General features: G+C 35.4%; 1 protein-coding gene across 1 annotated transcript in view; it reads left to right on the top strand.

Annotated features, from left to right (window-relative positions):
• The window catches only part of NGR-A30 (neuropeptide receptor A30), a 72,839-nt gene that overhangs the window by 7,317 nt on the left and 39,265 nt on the right, over positions 1-26,257 (top strand). The window contains exon 2 of the mRNA XM_028170607.2: positions 24,844-24,984. Within this exon, the coding sequence (XP_028026408.2) occupies positions 24,874-24,984 (111 nt within the window). The 5' untranslated portion in view covers positions 24,844-24,873. The remainder of the gene's footprint in view (positions 1-24,843; positions 24,985-26,257) is intronic.

Raw genomic sequence — 26,257 nt, 5'->3', positions numbered from 1 at the left:
ACCAGGGCTACAGCCAAACTGGAAAATGTACTCTAGCAATGTTGCAAACATGTTAAAATTGATCAAATACTCATCTAATTAGAGCCTTTCATCCGTATTATACTCCATGGAGGGGGGGCTGGTTTCAATGGCGTACAATAAATAACTGTTTTCTAAGTCTCAGAAATATATTTTATTGATTGATTCCTACATGGGGAGTGCTCTGAGGAATTGTTTGAGATGATTCCCTCATATCCTTTTTATCATCGCACCTTCCGCTATCGGAGCAGAGTTCATCCATATTATCTGGAACCGCTGCGTTATCGACAGTGCGTTTCCAGAGGTATTTCTTGCCACGTACCAACCGGCTATGGAATGAGCTCCCTTCCACGGTGTTTCCCGAGCGCTATGACATGTCCTTCTTCAAACGAAGCTTGTGGAGAGTATTAAGCGGTAGGCAGCAGCTTGGCTCTGCCCCTGGAATTGCTGAAGTCCATGGGCGACGGTAACCACTCACTATCAGGTGGGCTGTATGCTCGTCTGCCTACAAAGGCAATAAAAAAAACCTTAGGTTAATACAGTTTCTTTGAATTATCCAAAAATATCAAATGGCCTGATTCAATGAAATCTGTCAACCAGAACATAATTTTCACGAATTACTTACGAAAGCTGCTTCAGGACGACCACGAGATTGGGTTGACTATAATTTTTTTGCGAGCCAGTCACCCGTTATGGTTTCGGCGCCATATCTGTTTTGTCCACGTCCGCGATCACACGCCCCAGTTTGTTTTCGGAGTGCCAAAGCCTACATTTGTATATGAAAAGTTTACCGAGTCATCCTTTGAAAATATTCAGGGGTGAACTGTTTCATTTTATTAGTAATATTTAGACCGCGTTTTACTGTGACTGTATCATTTATATGAAATTCAGGAATTATTTGATAGTTCTTCTTCATAGCTGCATACTTCATTGCTAAAGGTCGTGTCCCTGAAAGCCCTTCGTGGCTCTTTGTACCATCAACTTCCATTTTTTCGTTTTCTAGTTAATTTGATCCTATTAGTATCGGTAAGCGTTTGGTATACACTAGCTGACAGATTATATTGTCATTGTTATAACCCTAAGATGTAGGATTTACGAATCAATCAGAAATTAAAAATTTATAGTAAACATTTTTATTTATTGTTCATTGTACACAGAAAAACATTTATATTGAAGAGTATGAACTGCGAACTTCATTAATTAATGACTTTTCTGCCACCAAGCCAAAGAAAAACATATTTTAAAGATAAGTAAAGTATAAGACAATAGATACATAAAATAATGAAATATAGTCGAATACGCTTTATAACATTAATAAATACGAAATAAATTATTGATTGACTAAAATATTATACAGACTTTCCTACAAAAGCTTTCGGTATCACTCTATAGCTATCAGAAGCTTTTAAATAGGTCATTTATCTGCTCAGTGACTAGATACAAGACCTAAATAAATAAAATTTGAATACTGAATTCTGGCTGTATTTATCTTGACTGAAAATTCAAAATTAGAACAAAGTGAAAAGTTAGGCGCCAAATTCGCTTAGGTTAGCTGGATTGTTGAAACTATTTGAATGTCTGTGGGTACAAGATTACTACTATTCCCAGTTTTCAGTAAAATTTAAGCTAGACTAATAAGGAAATCCTAAATCAACTGATGATACGTAATTATAAATTTTATACCCTCTAATTAGTAAATTTTGCTGCGATTTACTTTAAAAAACCAAAAAAAAAAAACAAAATTCATTAATCAGCCATTATCGACTATTATACATAATCAGTCCCAACATATTTAGAAATTTGTAGTTTTAGCGGAAATCGTGACTTCATTCATCAGTAGTAAAGGTTAGAAAGATAGTTATTTATTTTACTAGAGATCCCGCAGTAGTCGAAATTCGACTATAATTAATTGGAATTGTAAGTTTGTACACTATTATGATTGAATTTTATACTTCTATAATCACGAATTTCGCCAAGACTACACACTATAAAAAATATTAACAAAGACAAACCACATTTAATCTCAATTTGACAACAGACGTCAAGAACAAAAGTTTGACAATAAATGGTATGCATGCGTGTGTGCGTCAAATACATGGTATGTAGTGTGTGTAATGTTTTCTTTATTCATTTAATGTATCTTTTATGCATTATTTTAAAAAAATATTAGCATTGTGCACTTCTTCTCTGTACTCTCTATATGTGTGGAAAATTTCATACTCCTCCGTCCGTGCAAATTTCGTAAAAAGGGATACAAAGTTTTTGCTTCACGTATTAATATATAGAGAGGCAATATGGACGCGACGTCAAGTGTATTTAGGAGTGTTCACGGTCAAATCTGTCAGCATTGAATCAACATCATCATTGACACGGGTAATGATGGTACTTAACTTCAATGGCTTTTTCATATGTCAGTTTTAAGACTCAAACCTTTATCATTATTCATGTCACGAGATCCGAACTCTTGTCAAGCGAGTACTAACCAATTTCTGCATAATATGATAAAAAAATCAAGTACATATTGATTAGGTGGTTACTCCATTAAAAATCACAAACTACAATATAATAATAAAAAAAAACCGTTTTGTGAACACATTATATTAGGTGACGTAATTTTGAAATTTACTTAATTTAGATGGTAAGCTTAAACATTTCATTCTACAAATGGATAAGATGATTCAGCAGTTAATACTTGTTTAGGGTTAACTAAAAGGCACGATACATGGTGATTCGCTCTAGTTACACATAATATCTCTTGATCAGATGCAAACGCAGTTTGCAATAAACAACTTTACAAAAACAAAAGATCGCAAAGCAAACAATTACGAGTACATCATCACTGATTAAATAAATAAATAAATGTTTTTTGTGAAACATGTTAATTTCGTTCCTAATAAACTTAAAATTAAACTGTGCTTAGGGCTGTTTAATTAATTGAATCTTATGAAGGTATAATAATTAAATTATTAAGTGCTTTCATCGAGCCTTATTAGCTACGAGGGTAGGACAGCTGTTGTACAATCAATTACATATAGTATTTTTCGTATCTAATTAGGATAGTGTTAGCAACCCCTCCAGGCTTAAGCCCCGAGAGCTCACCTACCCGTTAGGGTTACGCTGACATAGCCTTTCAAGGCTATAAACTTAGGTAGGAATAGGAAAATCATCTGTAGCCTCGAGAAAATAGTCCGGCTTCGCCTAACAAGTAGGCAAGTGCACGGAGCCCGGCCTTTGAGAATTAGCTAACATGTCAGCTACTGGTGGTGGTACGTCTTGTGAGTCCGTACGAGTAGGCACCACCACCCTGCCTATTTCTGCCGTGAAGCAGTAATGCGTTTCGGTTTGAAGGGCGGGGCTGCCGTTGTACTATTTAAAGTGAGACCTTACAATTTATGTCTCAAAAGGTGGTTGGCGGCATTTACGTTGTAGATGTCTATGGGTTCCAGTAACCATTTACATCTGCCCCAGCAAGAGTGGTGCTTTGCTGAATCTACCACCGGATCGAAATCGCGATCCACTGAGTAGATCCGGCAAGAAACATAGTGGGTCGCGAGGCGTTGACAATTATTACAATATCTTTGGAGCTCTGGTAGCTACATCACACACAGATGGGCCTTGAAACCGTTACACCCTAAACGACCTTAAAAAAAAACCCTGAAAAACTAGTTTCCCTTGTAACCCGAACACAATGAGATAGGGATGAGAAAGAAACCCAATTTCGTAACTTTCCTTCGGCTTAATTATCCTTATACTTTTTTGTGTCGCAGACGAAATATATTCGGATTGAATTTTCATAACTTTCATCGAACTTTTTTTGTGTTTTCGAACAAAAAAACTATAGTTGGATTATCTAAGTTTTTCGCATTATATACGTTAACTGTGATAAGTCGTACGGCGAGACCGCACGGGTATGTTTTTTTGTTAATATTTTTTATTGCTTAGATTAGTGGATGAGCTCACAGCCCACCTGGTGTTAAGTATTTACTGGAGCCCATAGACATCTACAACGTAAATGCGTCACCCGCCTCGAGATAAAAGTTCTAAGGTCTCGTGTATAATTACAACGGCTGCCCCGCCCTTCAAACCGAAACGCATTACTGTTTCACGGCAGAAATAGGCCGGGTGGTGGTACCTACCCACGTGAACTCACAAAAGGTGACCACCAATAACTACGCAAATTATAATTTTGCGGGTGTAATTTTTATTACACGATGTTATTCCTTCACCGTGGAAGTCAATCGTGAACATATTTTGTTGAGTACGTATTTCATTAGAAAAATTGTTACCCGCCTGCAGGATTCGAACACGGGTGCATCGCTCAACACGAATGCACCGGACGTCTTATTATTTAGGCCACGACGACTTCCGTACGTAGGTACCGCATCCTACGCATTTCTGCGGCGAAGCTGTCAAAATATAATATAATAGAATAAATAGATAAAGGTCGTATTATTATTTTTTTTACATACATATATCAGTATGTGTAGATCTTGCACAATGCAATGTTTCCGCTGGTTGGCGAAGACAATTTGCTACAATTGAAAAAGACAATTTATCTTTGTTAGAAGCGACATGGCAGAAAATCCTACAATGCATTCAAGTTAGAATTGTGCTTGAGAAATTTTTCATAAAACTTAGACTTTTAAATTACGTGAAACAGTGGAATCAAAATTCGATCGCAAACTAAAGCTGCTTTCAGACTACGGCTATACTATTATTATAGTGCCATATAGTATAGCGGCCTATACTTAGCAAATAATATATTATTATAGTACATTGTGAACGTGACCATAACAATGTATGGTGCGCGATATTATTGTGCTATGAGCTATATACTATAAGTAACTAGTCAGGTCATAAGTATTGTCACACAGTAAAAATTTTTCTTTTAGAATGCTGCCCACAAAAAAGTTTATTGAATTCGAATTTCGAATTGTTCATGAAAATAAAAATGTATACTTTTAGAATTTTACTCATTTTTAAATATGGATAATATTAAAGAAGACCGTGTTGCAGTTATTGCGTTGCATCGTTGCGGTTACGCGCCAATTAAAATTTTTAACATACTGAAAAATTTGAATATAACCAAAAGATTCGTTTATCGTACCATCAAACGATACAATGAAGACTCTAGTGTAGATGAGAGGTCAAGAAGTGGTCGCCCTCGGTCTGTTAGGACTCCAGCAGTGATAAAAGCTGTGAAGGCGCGAATTCAAAGAAATCCCAAACGTAAGCAGAAACTGTTGGCCCTTCAGATGGGGTTAAGCAGAACCACGGTGAAAAGGGTGTTAAATGAAGACTTAGGGCTTCGGGCACATCGAAGAAAAACAGGACATCGTTTGAATGCTCGTCTAATGGATCTGAGACTGAAGAGATGCCGCGCTTTGTTGAAGCGGTACGCGGGAAAAAAATATCGGGAATTATTTTTTTTCGGATGAAAAAATTTTTACCGTAGAAGAGAGCTACAACAAACAAAATGATAAGGTACGCACACAGTAGTGAAGAAGCGAGCAACCGTATTCCGCGTGTCCAACGAGGTCATTTTCCATCCTCGCTCATGGTATGGTTGGGAGTTTCTTATTGGGGCTTAACAGAGGTACATTTTTGTGAGAAAGGTGTAAAAACTAATGCAGTTGTGTATCAAAATACAGTCCTGACGAACCTTGTGGAACCTGTTTCTCATACCATGTTCAATAACAGGCACTGGGTATTCCAACAAGATTCGGCGCCAGCTCATAGAGCGAAGAGCACACAAGACTGGCTGGCGGCGCGTGAAATCGACTTCATCCGGCACGAAGACTGGCCCTGCTCCAGTCCAGATTTGAATCCGTTAGATTACAAGATATGGCAACACTTGGAGGAAAAGGCGTGCTCAAAGCCTCATCCCAATTTGAAGTCACTCAAGACATCCTTGATTAAGGCAGCCGCCGATATTGATATGGACCTCGTTCGTGCTGCGATAGACGACTGGCCGTGCAGATTGAGGGCCTGTATTCAAAATCACGGAGGTCATTTTGAATAAACTTTAGTGTCATAAGAATCTATGTTTTGTTAAGTTCATTTTGGTATATGAATGGTTACATAGTGAATAAACTTGTTTCAATTATTTTACATTAAACATGTGACAGAATTTATGACCAGACTAGGTATATGCTATTACATTATAGCGTAGTCTGAAAGCGGCTTAAAATGAATATCTGTCTTCAAATAGTGATGTGTGACAGCTGGTAATGGACCAGTAATCCCAAAAAATATTTTTATTTCGATTGAATACATCGCGATAGTCACAGCGAAGTGTGATTTTGTTTTATTTTAAACAAACCTGTAGCGTGCCCAAATCAAAATTCTATTTTAAAATAATTCAGGTAAAGTGCTATGTATAGAATGTGGAAGGACGATTCTTAATAAGGAAGAAATATACTTTATTTATTAATTTAATTATTAGTTGATTATCGTATTTGTAATATATTAACAAAATAATAAAGAAGAACAAACATCAGCTTCACTCATTATAAGTCAGATATAATGCAAAAAAACCACTATTATTTTTTTACAGTATTTACAACTATTACTACTTATACTTAAGTATATATTAATACGTGAAGCAAAAACTTTGTACCCTTTTTTACCAAAAATTGCGCGGACTGAGGAGTATGACATTTCCCACACTTATAGAGAATATAGAGAAGGAGTGCAGAATGTTAATCTTTTTTAAATTATGCATAAAAAATACGTGAAATCGATAAAAAAACATTACACACACTACCATGTATTTGACACACACGCATGCATACTATTTGTTTACTTTCTTACTGCTTACAGAGTCTGTGGTCAAATTGAGAATAAATTAAATATTGTTTGTTTTTATTAATATTGTCTAAAGTGTAGTCTTGGCGAAATCTGTGATTAAAGAAGTAATAGTCTTTGACAATAGAATCATAATTATGTACAAACTTATAATTTCAAATAATTATAGTCGAATTTCGACTACCACTAGATACTACAGACACATCTACGCCTCGATGTCATAATACGTATCTTCATTTTAAACGGCCCTCGCATGTTTTTGACAGCTGTGTCGATCTGTTTAATATTCTATACAGAAAACGTAATCGGGCTTTTTGTTTGTGCTTCTGTGCGCGCCAATCTACACAATGGAATCATTATTTTAAATGTTGTATTTATTCATTGATGTTTGGAGTTAGCTGTACTTTTTTTTAAAGTTCTAAGGTCTCAGTATAGTTACAACGGCTGCCGCTCCCTGCAGACTGAAACGCATTACTGCTTCACGGCAGAAATAGGCAAGGCGGTGGTACCTATCCGCGCGGACTCACAAGAGGTCCTACCACCAGTAAGACAAGAAAAGCAACGTGAATTTTTTTTTACGAATAACACCTGAGCCGTCCGTGACTACAAAAACTTTAAAGTATTCGTAATCGCATCGGTAATCATATAATGACAATAATAAACGGAAGATATGAAGCCTATAAAGTTGTTTTAATTATTTCAGCAGTAATCTGTACTCTAGTCGGATTCTTAAAAAAAATATGGGAACTCACAAAAAAAAACATAAATATTCGACATAGCTCGCTTAGAATTTCACGAGACGTGACTGCCACGTTTCAAATGTCCAATTTCAGTGGTCCCCAGCGGCATGAGACGTTCGAACTCCACAGATTACAGCTGCTGACTTCGTTATGCAATTCGCGTTAGCAAAAATCTGATAGAGAGCGAGGTTTTAATTTATGTGACGTCATCCATGGATTTAAATAATCAAATATAAAAAGAACATTAAAACTTGTCTATTTGTTCAGGCTCTATACGTCCATGAGGTCGTATGTGCAATCGAGCTTAACGTTAAGCATCTGTTTCTAGTTTTTCAGAGGTCGTTTCTGGTGTGGTCCGCGGACAGGATTTCAACCAACGACTTTATTTCATGTAGTCGACCTTATGAAAAGCTTCTACTGCTTTTTGAATAGTTTCAACAACAAAATTTGTAACACCGACAAATAATTTATTAAAATAACACGTGTGGCATTCGGGGACTGCCGCGGTAAAGCTATTTGCATAGCATTTTTTATCAACTTATGCAATTATAATTAGACAGTAATAATTTAATATTAAAACAGTAATAAAATAAAACCACGCTATATTTATAAACATTAACAAAAGCAAAACATTAACTGTCCCCTTCACACTCATAACCTAGACCGCCTTTCATTAAATTGCCTTTAATTAAATTATTCATAAATAATTTATTAAGCGTAATTGTATAGTTAACATCCAGTAAATATTATTTATCTACATATTTAGATTTTCCAACAAAGAATATGGACAACCAAATTATTAGTAAAAGAGAGAAGTATGAGGTCCTTAAAATGTGTACTCCATTAATTACCGGACAATACGGCATTCATAGATATACAAATGTGCTAACACCAATTAAGAATAGATATGTCTATTTATAATATATTATATTTGTTTATTATCTATTAACCGCATATTTAGATGATATTATGATTCCCCGTGGGTCACTTTAGATTGAAATTATCGTGTTTGTAATATCGCGACACACTTGACAGCGCTCGCGACGGACAAATGTATCGGTACACGGTGGCTAAGAGCCACTGTACTCCCAAAATTAATCCCGCTAATTGTTAGCAAGAACTCTGCCTACAATTAGCGAGATTAATTTCTCCAATAATTTCCTCAGACGTATTTCAGTTCACCCTGTATTTGTCGTAAGTATACAATCGACTGTTTTCCGTATAAAACGTACCCCTTATTTAATTTCCCAAACAACGAATCGATAAACACGAGACGTTCACGAGCCGTTTTAATTAAAGTCGATTTAACTTCTTAAGTAAACACCGCCAATATACAAGCTGACTGATTAACTTGAGGAATTCAGACATTCTTCAACTATTCAATTAGTTTGCGAGCTTATATCAAAATACCTTCCTTAAAACTTTGCACATCTCATTTTTCAAAGCGTGTCTGTCTCCTTACAAAATCACTCAACGATTCTTTCTTTGAAAACGGAGAAGGAGCAGATAAATTTAAGTTACATGACACGTTCTATTTTATATTTTTCATGATTAACTCGCTTTATAGGTTTGATTACGTCTTTGCTAACAACAAGTCACTCGTAATGATGATCTAGAACTGAATCAGTGTATAAATCTTCACTTTCTCAATTTTTATCGTTTACAAAAAGGACAAGAGAGATGAAATTTAAATCTAAGTTGACAAGATACAATTTTAAGACACGTAGAGCCGTAAAGACAGGCTCTTGATGTTTTTTTCTGAATTAAATAAAATTCAAATAGTATTCTTGTCAGTTTCAACAAATAGTCTCCGTCTAAGTGAAACGCAGAAAGCATTTTCACGTTAACTTTCAATCTGACTTTGATGCAAATTGAGTTACCGGGACACGGAAATGTAAAGAAACATTTCCCTTAAATATTTAATGCTAACACGTATTTTCGCTTACCACATTTTAAAAAGAGAACGCAGATTAAATGCATTTTTTACTATGCTATTATCAATGGGCGGCTGACTTCTCGAATTTTTATTACTATAATATGTATATATACAGTATAAAATAGTAATCTTAAATTATTTTTAAGTCACTGCTTGCCTTTTTTCCCCTAATCTATATCTATCTAAACTATCTAATGGCTGGTAGCGTAAGGAGCTATCCCGACTTCGTGTGAACCGGTAGGTGAGCTCACGGGCTGAAACTGAGAAAATTGCTAACACTAGCCCTAGCAAGAGCAGTGCTTCACTGAATCTACTACCGGATTGGAATCACGTCCCACTGAGAAAATCCGGCGAGAAACTCAGTGGGTTGTGTTTGGCTCGCTTGCCATCGTCAATTTGTCTATAGACAAAATAGTGCTGTTGCTTTTATTTTATTGCTTACATAGGTGGAGGAGTTTACAGCCCACCTGGTGTTAAGTGGTTACTGGAGCCCATAGACACCTACAACGTAAATGCGCCACCCACCTTGAGATATAAGTTCTAAAGTCTCAAGTATAGTTACAACGGCTGCACAACCCTTCAAACCGAAACGTATTAGTGCTTCACGGCAGAAATAGGTGGGGTGGTGGTACCTACCCGTGCGGACACACAAGCGGTCCTACTACCAGTAATAATGATTTATGTTATATATATTATTACAGCTAAATAGCGGTAATGTTTTACAATTTAAGAGAATTTCTCATAGATGATGACTATAACGAAAATATTGGACGTTCGAATTCTTCAATTAGCCATGACATATCTCTGGAAAATGCACGCAAATACTACGCTTGAATTTCGAGAACTTTCTATTCAACAAATACAAGAATTTTAATTGTGAAACGAAAATTCTTAGCAGCTAACAGTAATATTCGGTAACGATATCTTAGATAGTCTCCATCTATAAATATAAACAGTGATTTTGAATATTAGTTCTGTGAACATTAAATTTGTTTTTCATTAGCTGATAAAACCCATAACAAAAGTTGCTGGCTGCGGGATATAATATGTATTTTTAACGCGCACGGACTGGCGCCATATCGCTGGTTCTTTCCGTAGTAAAGCATTTAATTTTGGAGGTCGAACAAAAAATAGCACTATCGCACTGTATGATTACCGGTATACATTGAGCCGCGTTTAGGGACACTTAAATAACTTATCGCATGGCCATGCGAACAAACGAGTCCATTCTAAGGCAGCTAGACATCCGAAAAAGGCTCTCTTCCATCTGCCGGGAACGTGTTATGAGCTTCTTCGGACACATCATGCGGTCTCCCAGACATGAATTAGAGAAGCTCATAATTACGGGTCGAATAGAAGGCAAGCGCGCCGTGGGCAGAACACCAGCCAGATGGTCTGAGCTAGCAAGAGAAACGCTCTCGGTGGTAGTCTGTACCATGCAGTCCATGCCACCCATGATCGAGCACATTGGAAGTACGTCGCATGTGGTCGCGATCCTCAGTAGTGAGGGAACGATATAGAAGAGAGAGAAGAGAGAAATAATTGAATCTGTTTTGACTCTGTATGTGTTGAGTTCATATCTACGTTAGTCAATAAAGAAAGATGTGTGATGTCGTGGGATACCGGATAGGAACGAAGTTCCTTATTATAAAAATATTAATTTTAAGTTCTATTCGAGGTATAAAGAAAGTAATTATCCGGGTATACATTTTTTATTATGATTTTTTTATTTCATAAAAAAAACTACTTTACAAAGTAAAGTTATCAACTTTATTTTATTCACAATGATTTATAAAAAATATCTATATATTAATACGTGAAGCAAAAACTTTGTATCCCTTTTTACGAAAATTGCGCGGACGGAGGAGCATGAAATTTTCCACACTTATAGAGAATATAGAGAAGAAGTGCACAATGCTAATTTTTTTTTTAATAAGGCATAAAAGATACATTAAGTCAATAAAGAAAACATTACACACACTACATACCATGTATTTGACGCACACATGCATGAATACTATTAATTGTCAAACTTTTGTTCTTGACGTCTGTTGTCAAATTGAGAATACATTAAAATTAAATATTGTTTGTGTTTATTAATATTTTTTATAGCCTTGGCGAAATTTGTGATTATAGAAGTATAAAATACAATCATAATTAGTGTACAAATTTATTATACAATTCCAGTTAATTATAGTCGAATTTCGACTACTGCGGGACCTCTAGTATAATAATAATATACAAAGAAACAGCTATTTATATGAATTGTAATAATAACCCTCATCACGTAGACTATACATTAGACACTATATAGCCATCATACTAAGACTATTGTATAAGACGATTTCGATTTTTTCGTACATTAATATGATTTATTGTGAACTGAACACTTCTTGTTCTTTCGGTAACAAACAGCACGAATTAATTAACATTCTGCCAGAATTCAAACGCTTGTAATCACATCAAGTATACGTAATAAAGTCTTTGAATTAAAACGGGAATGAGGCAGGAAAGTACGTAATACCAACATTCAGGGAAGACCTCATTAAATTTGGCTCAACTCAACAGGGTTTCGAGATACAAAAACTTAATCAAAACCCGCTCGAATTACTTTTGATGTATTGAAGCGTTTTGTATTTAATATTGATGATTGAAAATACATAATCTCAAATTAAAAACATTTAGCGTGATACTGCAGATCCGGGTACAGCTTACGTTATTGGGTAAGTATCACATAACATATTCAAAAATATACTTTTAAGACAATTATGCCTTTGAATTTCATGGGGCTACGTACAATTATACGGTAGGCAGCGGCTTGGCTCTGCCCCTGGCATTGCTGAAGTCCATGGGCGACGGTAACCACTCACCATCAGGTGGGCCGTATGCTCGTCTGCCTACAAGGGCAATAAAAAAAAAGGCTAGGAACATTTTAGAATATGCAGTACAAACACATTTTAGCCCCCTCAGTTTTTGTGCTGTAAATTCTTCTTCATCGTTCCCTCACCCACTTTCCCCCACAGTGTTCGATCATGGGTGGTATGGACCGCATGGTATAAACGACCACCAATCGCTTTTTTAACCAGATCTGACCATCTAGCTGGTATTCTGCCCACGGCGCGCTTGCCTTCTATAAATAAATAATTCTTCTTGCTGTAAATAGATACAAATTAAACTGTAAAGGACATTTTAGCGCAAAATTCTTCCCTATAAATATCCAGCTACAATTGTAGCGGTAATTCTAGAAGAAAATTCTCACTAATCCCCGTTGGGAACGAGAAACGTTAAGACCGGTAATTTAGTGTAGTTTTCTCAACGTAATCTCTGTGTCCGTTTGTTGAATCGGACTTTGGGTCATTTGAAATTAAGAGTGCGCGGCTAAAAGCTTGATTTAGGTATTGGTGGATAAACCGTATAGTTTAAATGAAATGTTTATTCTGATTAGTTTTTTCTAGTTTTATATATCTTGAAGGGCCCGACATGACGACGATTAGTTACTGAGTAGTTACTGAGTAAATACGGCGAAATAGCAACACCCTTTTTGAGGTTAACTACATTATCTCTCACCGTTGAAGCTGCCTTCTTGCTTCCTTCGCTTTTGTTGCTGGTTCTTAATCAGAGCACTGGTACACTCAGAACGCATCCTTACCGATTTTTTCAATTATACTTGCTGATAAGCAATCCCGTGTCGATCTATTTTATTTTAGGGTTTAATGTATTTTTAAGCTTGTAACCTAGAAGCCTTTCCAGTTTCGTCAAAATCGATTGGCGAGATGGGGTTTACCCTTGGTATCTAGTACCGGATTGAAATCGGGACCGATTGAGGAAATCCAGCAAAAAACTAGCAGGCTGATGGTATCGGCTATGAATCACACTGAAATCTTCGACAAGCACGGTGACCTGTGCTATTTCTGGTGCAAGCGTTAGAACTAAAAGCTTCTTATAGCACTGAGGAGTAATTATTTAAAATGCTATTGAGTCTGTTTTTTTTTTTACTTTTTATTTGCTAAAAGTCTAGCAAATTGTTTTCTATCTTCAAAATTAATAAAGCACTACTAAGCAACACTAATAATTAATTGCCAGTTAATTAATCAAGATACTCGAGAGCTTCGTAACAAAGTTTTATTGCTCCGACTATAAGTAGCTTCTATAAAGTTACCACATTTTCAAGGCTAAATGAACATGATAAATTTTAGTACAAAATTAATAATTGTTGTGAATGTGTCTCATTTATTAATTCATCTACATTAATAATTGTTACTCAAAATCTTTTTAGCATGATCACAGAAATAAGGAGCGCGATTCTTTAACTTTAAGCCTATTGTATCATTTAAAAAAATAAACTAAATAGTAATTGTTTATCTCGGATTTTCATGGTCATTAACCATGCTATTCTGGCGATACAGCTGGGGCTTGTGATTCCAAGATTTATTACAGCTTTGGCTATGAAGCATAGGATTGCATATCTTTCTATCGTACAATATCGTATAATCTTGAAATATATTCGCTATTCCCTGCAGTGGTAAAATCCTCAATTTTAAAATCCCATCTAAACTCTCTTCCCCTTATTTTTAATTCTGATCGTATTCACGCTTTGTCTATGTTTCTCCTGCAAAACAAGCATGCATTTTCCTTTCAAGACTACGAACGCTGTATGATATCGAACAATTGACAACATGACTAGCGGACACGCGCAAAACAAACTCTCCCTTAAAATCAGACACAATTTTTCGTCTCAAGTAATTCTCTTCATTCAGATTGCAGACTCTCTCCGACACTTAATTCGATTTGCCTAAGCTTTTTACGTCTTGGTCGAGTGTCCCGGGATTTCGGTGGTCACGGGATGTGGCGGTTTATTTCGCTTTTTTTTTGGCACCGCGATAAGTTGATTAAAGTACCTCAGTCGACTGTACTGAAGCTTTTTTGCAATGTCGAGGCATACGGAGTAATGATCTATAAATAAATAATGTATGCTGGTGAAAAGTTAGTGGCTGGTGTTTTAATCAAAAGCTTACCGTACATTCATTTATTAGTTTTATGATTGTTTCATATTCGTCAAGGAAAATATAAAAAAAAATACGTTTAAAAAATTTACATTTTTTTTCTTTTTTTATGTCAATTTCAATTTTTATTTATTTATTTATTTTATTTATTTATTTATGTACACACAGAAAACAAGACATAGTACAGAGTAATAGGAAAATTATGTACAAAGGCACTGCTTATTTCTTTAAGAAATCTCTTCCAGCAGTCCTGCGAGAGGATAATGAGAATAATAATAAAAAGTGATGAGTGTGTGTAGAACAAATAACACATAGCTAAAATAACAAATACAACATGAGAATTATAGTAATGCACATACACATAGCAAATATTATAAGTAACACAGTGACACTCGTATATACGAATCTCAATTCAATGTTTAATTTCGTGATTATTATTTAACAGTAAAATAGTAAATCCAGTCGAACCTAATTTAACTTATTTATTATTTATTTAGTTGGGTGTTCAACCTCCCGAACCGCGCGGTGGTGGTGGTGGTGATTAAGTGGTTACCGTAGGTTGGAGGCCCAGAGCTTTTTCCAGCTTTACTATACTAGGACAAGTGGGCGAGCAAAGGGTCAGCCAGGAGGAATGGGGTTTGCTAACAGCTGTCCGGATAATAACAATCATCGAAAAGAATAAAATATTATACCTAACAAAATTTACACTTAGTAAATCATCGTCTACCAGATATGATAAAATTATTCGCTCTTTTAGAATTCAGTGTTCATTTAATTTACATGATTATACGTACGCCGTCTAATCGGAACAAGAACTAGTCATTCGCACAGGCTCTATTGAGTGGGAGCTGTAATTTATCGAACATATTAGATTGTGAACTAGTGAAACTCGAATATGGTGTCGTTGCGAATGTATGGAAACACAGGTGGTGGGATATTTTTTTTACTTTTTTTATTGCATAATTTGGTGGACGAACTCACAGACCACCTGGTGCCAAATGGTTATGGAGCCCATAGACATTTACAATGTAAATGCTGTCACCCACCTTGAGATATGAGTTCTAAGGTCTCAGTATAGTAACAACGGCTACCCATCCTACAAACCGAAACACATTACTGCTTTACGGCAGAAATAGACAGGGTGGTGGTACCTATTCGTGCGGACTAAAAAGACGTCCTACCGCCAGTTATTACGCAAATTATAATTTTGCGGGTTTGATTTTTAATACACGATGCTATTCCTTCCCCGTGGAAGTTAGTCGTAAATATTTGCTAAGTACGTATTTCATTAGAAAAATTGGCACCCGCCTAAGATTCGAACAGTCCCCGTGGGCACTCCCCATGAAACACGACTACAAAACACAGCGAGAGAGAGACGTTCACAAAGTTAATCAACATAATAAATAAAACTGCATCAATATCCACAGCTGGAACTCGTTAAACTCCAACACAATTTTGACGACAGAAATTGACAATTGGGCCATACGTAAGAACCGCACCTTGGCAAGAATGATGGCAGAATAACAAGTTTATTCCTACGCGTCCGAACAATACAACTAACTATACGCAATACTTTTTTATTTATTGCTTAGATGGGTGGACGAGCTCACAGCCCATTTGGTGTTAATTGATTACTGGAGCCCATTGACATCTACAGCGTAGATGCGCCACCCACCTTGAGATATAAGTTCTAAGGTCTCAATTATAGTTACAACGGCTGCCCCACCCTTCAAACCGAAACGCATCACTACTTCACGGCAGAAATAGGCAGGGTGGTGGTACCTACCCGCGCGGACTCACAAGAGGTCCACCACCAGTAAAAATTCCAATTCCTATTTCTATTGTAATACTTCTAATATTAAACATTATGTAAGGTCGACATGTCATGGGTGCGATGGCTTCAATTAAACATTTAACCGCTGTGCGAATTTACACATTGACATGCCTTGTTAAAAAAATGTGAAATATGGATTTGTAATAAACATAATAATTATATTAATATGAAATTTATGTTGTTTGTTGAGTTGTGTTATGTTTAACCCCTTCAGATGTTATAAAAAAAATTTTTTTCGGGTCTCCGCTTTCATCGGCTCTCAATCTTTTTCACCCCACGATTTTTTTACAATAAAATCATTTTTTCTTACACTATTTTTAATTCAAATTTATAAAAAAAATTATTCTATAAAAGTGTATTTTGTTAGTTTTTTTAAACTATTATTTTTTAAACCTTAGTTGTGTACTTCGCTTCTAGGTTCCTTTATGTATTGTACAAAAAAAAATGTTCATTCCATTTACTAACTTAGATCTTATTTAAAAAATAGGAACTCTTAAAGTCCAAGTTACGAGTTGATTAAGTGTCCAAAAGTTTCATCATTTCAACGACTCGGGTCCCGGGAGCGTAGTTTTCCCAAACGTTTTCATTTAGGCCAAACAAAATTGTATTTTCATTGCGTTAAGTCTCAATTTCAATTATCAAATTGGCACGTAGCTTTTTAGATATTTTTAAAGTGTATTTAATAATTCTGTTCATCAAGTTTTTTTTATTTACGGAGCAGTCAATGTAGACGGATTAAGATCAAAATTTAAGATTTATTTTTTATTTCTTAGGTCGGAGAACGAGCTTAGAGCCCACCTTTTTTTTTATTGCTTATACGTGTGGACGTGCTCATAGCTCACCTGGTTACTGGAGCCCATAGACATCTACTACGTAAATGCGCCACACACCTTGAGATATAAGTTCTAAGGTCTCAGTATTGTCACAACGGCTGCCCCACCCTTCAAACCGAAACGCATTACTGCTTCACGGCAGAAATAAGCGGGGCGGTGGTACCTACCCCTGCGGACTCACAAGAGGTCCTACCACCAGTAATTACGCAAATTATAATTTTGCGGGTTCGATTTTTATTACAAGATGTTATTCCTTCACCGTGGAAGTCAATCGTAAACATTTGTTAAGTACGTATTTCATTAGAAAAATTGGTACCCGCCTGCGGGATTCGAACACCGGTGCATCGCTCGATACGAATGCACCGGACGTCTTATCCTTTAGGCCACGACGACTAAATGTAGATGTAGATGTAAATATACGCAATGTGGAGTTTGTTTTTGAGTTAGCATTTGGTCTTAAACATTAGCAACTTGTTAGCAATGTATTGTTGCTGTCAGTTCTGACAGCAATGAACAATGCTTGACGATTGCTTATCTGCGATAAATTGGCAATTTAAAATCAAACTATACAAATTAATTGCAATGAACCACTAGATGCTCTAACTGCAATTTGATTGTCAATTTATTTCGAAACTCAACTGTATCTAAAAGCATTACACCTGCTACTTCTAAAATTTCAATTAAATTAAGATTTAATATAATTTGATAAATTGCAGCATCTTGAGCATCCATTGAATCATTGCCGTCCAATTGATTGATTACCTTCAACCGAACTTTGAAGGTCGAAAAGAAAATGAGCCTTCTGTTTGCAAATTTAAAGGTTGTTTTTGTAGCTGTCAAATTCGAGGTGCGAAGTTATTTGATGAATGATTTTCTCTTGAAGGTTCCAAGTTATTTTCGAGAAGTTCACTTAGATGGTTTTGGGTTATCTGCACTTAACTTTTAAGCGGGTTCTTGTAGTCTGGTTATAATTATCGTTATTTTCAGTGCTAACTTGTAATTAATTACAGGACTTACACCACTTATTATGACTGATACTCAGAACACTCAGTAATTATTACACACACACACACACATAATTTCGGGAATGCATTTAATTTATGTATATAGTTTTACTACATTAATAAAAATAGTTTGTTCGATCTTTCTTTATAAATGTCGCAACATAACAAATACCAAAAAGAAACCATGAAATCAACATTGCAGGGTGGTGGTGAACCCTTTTGCCCCAAAATTGTATCTTCGCTCCATTTATCTTCAGGCACTTTCTTCTATTCTCGTAAGTAGCGCTCAAAATTAATTTGGATGGGTAATCGATCTCACGACCTACCTGATTTTAAGTGGTTACCGGAGTCTACAAATAACAAAGTAAATGCCACCACACACGTTGAGACGTGAGTTCTAATTTTCAATTTTACAGTACAACGGCTACTTTACCATTCCAACCGGAACGCATTCTGCTTCACGGCAGAAATAGGCAGGGTGATGGTACATATCCGTGTGGGCTCACAATAATCCTTAGCACAGTCTCTCTCTCTCTCTTCGATCGGTCCCTCACTGCTGAGGATCGTGACTCCGTCCGATTCCGTCAACCAGCTGTCTCCATCGATCCCGCCCTGCAGCCCTTAGTACAGTAACTACGCAAATTATAATTTTTGCAGGTTTGATTTTTTTAATACTGTTACGCGCTGGGGGTTCGGGATAAATAAAATTCTATTGAAGTACAAATTGAAAACAGTATTAGCGCTTAGAACACTTAAAACACTCAACAAACACTTTAAAACTCAATTCGCTTCTTCTGCTTCGCTTCAGGTGATCCGTTCGCTGTTTCGCTTCGAGTAGTTCCAATTACTGACCGACTGCGTGCCATCTCTGCAACGCTTTTCTAGCCTAGCCACATCCCTAGAATTATCGAGAATATTCCACACATTTCGAGTATTGTGTTTCCGCTATCTGACAATAGATTGCGTTGTACTTCTCGAGCGTTCTAGATGCTACTAGATCCTTCGATATTCGTTCGACTATTCGGCGATAGATGGCGTTCGTTACTCTTACCGGCTTACCAATACGTTGTTATTTCTTGACCGTGGAAAATTTGTTCATTACGTATTTCACTGGAGAAATTGGTACCTACGGGTTTCTAACACCGACACTGTCGCATCGCTCGATACGATTGCGAACTACGGAAATCTTATCCTCTACGCCATGGCCACGACGACTTATTCATCGAAATTTGAATATTTTTCCAATTCAAAAAAATGTCTGTTAATTGTCATTACTTGTATTTATCGCTCATAGAGAATGTTCACAAACTTAACTTGTTAACTTAAGATGTTAGACCATTGAAATAAGATAGGCTAATTTCAACAGAGAAGACAGTCGGCGCTTATATCACCCTTGAGATTATTGTAGCGTGAAGATGAAACCCCAAGTCAAACAAACTGCCAAAACTGCCAGACCTTAAGATATTATTAGTTCTTTCTGTGCAAAGAAACGTAAATGTCAATAATTGCTTTATAGAAAAATTGGACGCCAGCTCTCCCAATATTTAACCATTAATCGTTCGTGACCACGAAAACTAAATGGATTGAAATATTAAAAATAATAAAATTAAAATAGCCAACGTAACATTAGACTCTATAAACTTTCGACGATATCTTAATTTTTTTTTCTTATTACTACTTCAGCTTTTTCGTGAGTACGATATCAGTTAACTATGTATAACCTATCTTTTATTTTTGAATGTCTGACGCAAAAAAATTCAACTAAAGCCGTTTTCTTCTCAAGTCGCGACTTTGCGTTCAAATCGAATCTAAAAGTATATTTAATATCACAAAACCTACCTCTTCTATTCTATATTACATACTTACTTTAATATCGACTTAACAGCAAATGGCTCGCCTGTTACATTAAAAATTCTTAAAAATTATTACGGTTGACTTTGTAGTGACCCGGCAGACTTTGTAGTGCCTCAATCAATAAATAAAAGACCTAAACTTCTATATAAAATAAACTTAAAACAAACAAAAGGAATCCGTCCGACGGGGGACAGATCAAAGGAGAAACAAAGTTGTTATTTTTATTTAATTCCATTTCATATTTACCTTTTAAACCATCTCTGGACTTCCACAAATAATCCAAGACCAAAATTAGCCAAATCGGTCCAGCCGTTCTCGAGTTTTAGCGAGACTAACGAACAGCAATTCATTTTTATATATATATAGATAGTAAAGGTTTCTCAATAACAAACGAGTTAACAAACAAGTTTTTACAAATACCATTTCACAAATACACAAGAAAATAATGAACAGTAAATGTTTCTCCTGTTTATTGGCAGTCAAATATCAATCTATCTCCTTAATGAAAAAACTTTCAGCTAAGTTTTCTTATCGGAGGAAAACAAAAATGGATTTTTGCGACAACATCTGCGTCTAACCTTTAATAATCCATTTCGAATGCTATTCTAATGACAGTGAAGATAATATTTGAATTCTCATACTGCTCCCACGTAATGATTTCCACTTGTCTCATTTACAGTAATAGTAACTTGTAAGTGGAAATGTTTGAAATGATTTGTATTGAAATAAGTTTTAATTACTTACCTGTATACTATCTGATAACTAATTTATAACAAAAGGACACATATTATACTGTTACCTAATAAAGGTACCTGATATTCTATCAGATGTCCACTGCTTTACTGGTGGTAGGACCTCTTGTGAGTCCACGCGGGTGGGTACCACCACCCCGCCTATTTCTGCCGTGAAGCAGAAATGCGTTTCGGTTTGAAGGGTGGGGCAGCCGTTGTAACTATACTGAGACTTTAGAACTTATATCTCAAGGTGGGTGGCGCATTTACGTTGTACATGTTTGTGGGCTCCAGTAACCACTTAGCACCAGGTGTGCTGTGAGCTTGTCCACAGATAAAAGCAATAAAAAAAAGACATAGGTCTCCCCCAACTTCGCCACAACGATCGGTCTTGCGCTACCTGCATCCAGCGGATCCCCGCGAACCTCAATAGATCGTCGGTCCATCTTGTGGGAGGCCTACCCAAGAACTTTCTGGCCCCAACGCCCATCCGTTCTACGAGCAATGTGCCTTGCTCACTGCCACTTCAACGTCGGTACTTTTTGGTTAATTAACACTGGCACACTAATTTTATTTTAAAATAAAGAAAATATACATAAATGAAAGTCATCAAATTGACATAAAGATGTTACGAATAGTATTTTTTCGAAAAAAATAAAAGATTTTGTTGTTAAATGAAATATCCACTAGATTTCGCTATACCATCCCACGGCTTTATATTTAATATTATATTCATCATATAATATAATATTATATTAATACTGATTCTATTTAATATCAATATACCTACGGAATGTTCATATATTGTCTCTTTTTTACAGTGTCCTGTTTAATTCCTCGTCCCCGCGCTACCTTCAGGAACGTTTTGATTTCCTACATACTGCAAGCTCTCATTCACTCAGGTCATCGGAGAATTTAATGCTGAAGTTTCCGGCTCACGGGACGTCATTTTACGACCATTCCTTTGCGGTTGAATCAGTCCGTTTATGGAATGCGTTACCTTTAAGCGTTAAACAATCGTCCTCGCCGGAAATTTTCAAGTCCAGATTGAAATCGCACTATTTTGCTTCTATGATATAACTGTAAAGTTCCTACTTCTTTTGTATTTTATCTTGTATATTTTTAGTATTTATTTGTATTTAATCGTATGTAAGTTTATCTTATATGGTATTTATTTTTCACACATGTATTTAAGTATATATTTTTATGTAAGTTTATTAAGATATAGCACCGTAAAGTTAACTTATTCCTCTCCCTGCAAGGTTGCCTGGAAGAGATCGCTTTCAGCGATAAGGCCACCGATTTATATCACCGACTTTTGTTTTATTAGTTTACTCTGTACATATTAAGGTGTTGTATAAATAAAGAGTTATATTATTATTATTACCTGATATTAAATAAGAGTTCATACATGTAAACATAATCCACTTTGAATACTGGTATTTATTCAAGACACAAACACAAGTCAAAAACTTTATAACGAATTCTATTTACTTGGATATTCACTCAGTCTAAACCAGGGGTTCCCAAACTTATTTTGTCTACTACCCACTTTGATAATAAATAATTTTTCAACGCCCCCATTTTTTCACATGCCTAAAAACCACTATAGTTAGAGTTTAGTCGGTGTCTAAGAGTTCTCTTAGATAAAATTACAAATCGCCTCCCAAGCAACACAACGCTCCCATTTTTTTCTGGATCTGTTACCGCCCCCCTTTAGGCCTGCAGCGCCCACAGGGGGGCGTTATCGCCCACTTTGGGAAAGGCTGGTCTAAACAATGTTTCCTTTATTCTCGATACATGATTAGTCCTAAAGCCTCTTGGAGTGACGAATTATACTCAAAATTTTCTCATCTCTTATACCTTATTTTTCTTAATTCTCCATACACATGAATGGAATAAGACGAAAAAGTTACGTACCGTATTCTCTGTTTTTCAATCGTTTTTATTTTTTTGTTTGTTGTTTAGTAGTTCTTGACGAACTTATAACACTTTTTTCGATTGCTTTTTCAAAATGTCAATGTTAAAACAAAAGAGAAAACGTCATATGTATAACAAATCTAAACCTTAAAGAAACAGTGATTATGGACTAATTTCGATCATTGGGCGACCAATTAAATCAAACAGTTGAGTCTACATATCCTAACGACAAATCGGTTCTCAGTAATTAGAGGCTGAAACGCCATCCCCAGGTCTCCAAGGGATAATTACTGTGTGATTACTTAAGAGTCGAAACTCAGTCGTTGGGTAGTGGCTTCTTAACAAACATTATATGGGGAGTTCCACACGCGAACTTCAATCTGTTGGTAAATAGCTGTTTGGTTGTGGTTTTCTTGTATTTACATTACGTCGACGCTGGTAGATAATTAGCTTATGTCAAAAGGAACTGTTAATACATTCACTGCTGAACAGCAAACTAAATAATGTTATAGATTAATAGTTCAGGAAATTGGATCGTGTGCTTTTTATTGCCGTTAGGCAAACGAGCATACAGCTCGTCTGATGATAATAATAATAATTTATATATTATAATAATGAAAAGTTTCCTCGCATTTCTTAAGAAAGTTCACAACATTTTTTTAATATAGTTTATTTACATTTAAGTAAAGTAAATAGGTTTTTTTGTTTGATAAGTTTTTGCCATCTTGTAGGTAGGGACATGATTCCATTGCTATATAAATTTTGGGGCTTTTTCCGGCAATTTCCGGATTGAAAACCCTTAAACAAAATTTGTGGTACCCTCACAGACACTGCACTAGGTCCATAAACATCACAAATTTTTTCGCGGCTTGCGTTGCATTTTTACCTTTTTTGTAGTAAAATTTTAAAATGTATCGAATTTCTTCATTAGATTCGCTCATCTTGACAGTACGAAAAATAAATAAAAATCACACATTTCCCTAATTTGAATTCTTCTTCTTTAAAATTTAAACTTTTGATGATACCAAAACCAGCCGGATACAAATAGTACAGCCAAAGAGATTTTATTACAAGTTCATACATACTATAATTATTTATATAATACATACTATAACTTTTTCTCTAATCTATTATAAAACTTCAAGTCATATAACAACAAAACAAGAATATGAATAGATGATCATCTTATAACTTTTACTTAAACTAATATGGGTAACAATATTATTATATTACTAGCGACCCGCCCTCGCTTCGCTTCGGAAACATTAAAACAACACACATGAAACAAACAAAACAAAAAAAGTAGCCTATGTTCATCAGGGACAATGTCGGTTTCTAATGGAAAAAGAATTTTTCAAATCGGTCCAGTAGTTTCGGAGCCTATTCGAAACAAACAAACAAACAAATCTTTCCTCTTTATAATATTAAGTATAGATATAGATAGATAACTAGCTGTACCAGTCCGCTTCGCTGGGTATTTAAAATTAACATTATTAGTTCTCACCCCCACAAAAATTCTCAACATTAACGCCCCCGCAACTGGTGTAGGGAGTTCAACACTCATATAAATATTAGCCTATCCATTAACTACATGTATTTTCTACATGGATACCAAGTTTCAAGTCCAGCCATGTAAAAACCACTGTGGATTTATTTATTAATAAAAAATCAAATTTTAATGTGCCCTGTGGTTTTACTTTTAATTTAAATTAGTGATTCAGAGGGCATGAAATACGAATGTATTTTCCCTGCTTGTGTCACTTCCGGGTCCATAATCTATTAGTCGATTTATAAATCTGTTGGTACGCACACGAACCAATGAACACACGGTCGTATCAATTATAGTAGATATCATTATATCCGACGCGGTCCGGGTCATGTTATTTATAATGTCAGCATAAGAAGTATTTGATCCAAGTGATAAACTAGCTTTGTTCGACATTTTAACTAAGCCTTTTTAGTGTGATTTTTGTATCGTGTTACAAACTTTTTCATAATAACGAACATTAGCATCTTATAAAAATGTATTTAATTTTTAAATATCTGAAATATGACTCTGATCAAATCTTAAAATACTTTACATATTAAACTTCAGTAATATGTTATACGTGTTGTTAAAGTTTTGTCAACCCTAGATTTATGTCTTGCCCTGATTGTTCGCAGATATTTACAGACAAAATGTAAAGATTAATCATGGAGGAGCCATGCCTGAACTGCAGCTTCTTCGCAGCCTTCAACGACACACAGAACGAGGGGAATTACACTGGAAATGTCACATTTATAAACAAGTTCTATTTTTATCAAGTATGTATTCTATATTGTGCTGTGAAATATGTAACTTCATCTATCTCTATATATAAAAATGAAGTGTTGTTCGTTAATCTCGCTAAAACTCGAGAACGGCTGGACCGATTTGACTAATTTTGGTCTTGAATTATTTGTCGAAGTCCAGAGAAGGTTTAAAAGGTAGATAAATATGAAAATGCTCGGAATTAAATAGAAATAACCATTTGGTTTTTCCTTTGATGTGTCCCCCGTCGGACGGATTCCTTTTGTTTGTTTTAAGTTTATTTTATACAAAAGTTTAGGTCTCTTATTTATCGATTGAGGCACTACGAAGTCTGCCGGGTCAGTAAGTTTAGAATAAAAAAAAATCGAATTGTTTTTTACTTAGAATTATTTTTTGGGATTTTGGTTAAACTACTTTTACTAGTGCGAATACTATTTTTTTGTTTTCGTGATCACGAATGGCGAATTCTTTATAGTATTCGAAAACTCAAAAATAATTAAAATGACAGTAATAAACGTTAGATTAATCCCGAAAACTAATTTCATTTAGAATGTAGATTTTAGTGACGTGGCACCCGTTATTTGGTTCTCACTGAAATTGACCTCGGAAGCTATTCATCACCTTTCGTCCTTGCCTTACGCATATTTAATATTTTACTAACAAGTTATAGCGATATGTACCTTCATTTTTATATAATTTCAATTCACAATTCGACTTAAAAAAGTCAAGCTTTCATGGTTCTCATCGGAAGCTCTTACGAAGAACGAATAATAATAAAGTGCGAAATAAAACGCACAAAGCCGGGTAATGGGGGTCGCGACATCACATCCGTATATACATTATTATGCAGAATTTAAAATATCTGCGAACCGCTAATGGATTTTTGTCATATGTCAAAAGAGTCAAGCGTTTTTACTTACTTTAATCTATATATTAATACGTGAAGCAAAAACTTTGTATCCCTTTTTACGAAAATTGCGCTGACGGAGGAGTATGAAATTGTCCACACTTATAGAGAATATAGAGAAGAAGTGCTGATATTTTTTTTACATAATGCATAAAAGATAAATTTAATCAATAAAGAAAACATTACACACACTACATACCATGTATTTGACGCACACACGCATGCATACTATTTATTGTTAAACTTTTGTTCTTGACGTTTGTGGTCAAATTGAGAATAGATTAAATATTGTTTGTCTTTATTAATATATTTTTATTCAATTATAATTATTATATTAAGACTATAATTATATTTATTTAATTATAATTATAGTCGAATTT

This window comes from Bombyx mandarina, chromosome 22 (assembly GCF_030267445.1).
Source record: "Bombyx mandarina strain Sakado chromosome 22, ASM3026744v2".
NCBI lineage: Eukaryota > Metazoa > Arthropoda > Insecta > Lepidoptera > Bombycidae > Bombyx > Bombyx mandarina.
The sequence above is the reverse complement of the archived record's forward strand: the minus strand, read 5'-3'. Positions and strand labels throughout refer to the sequence as shown.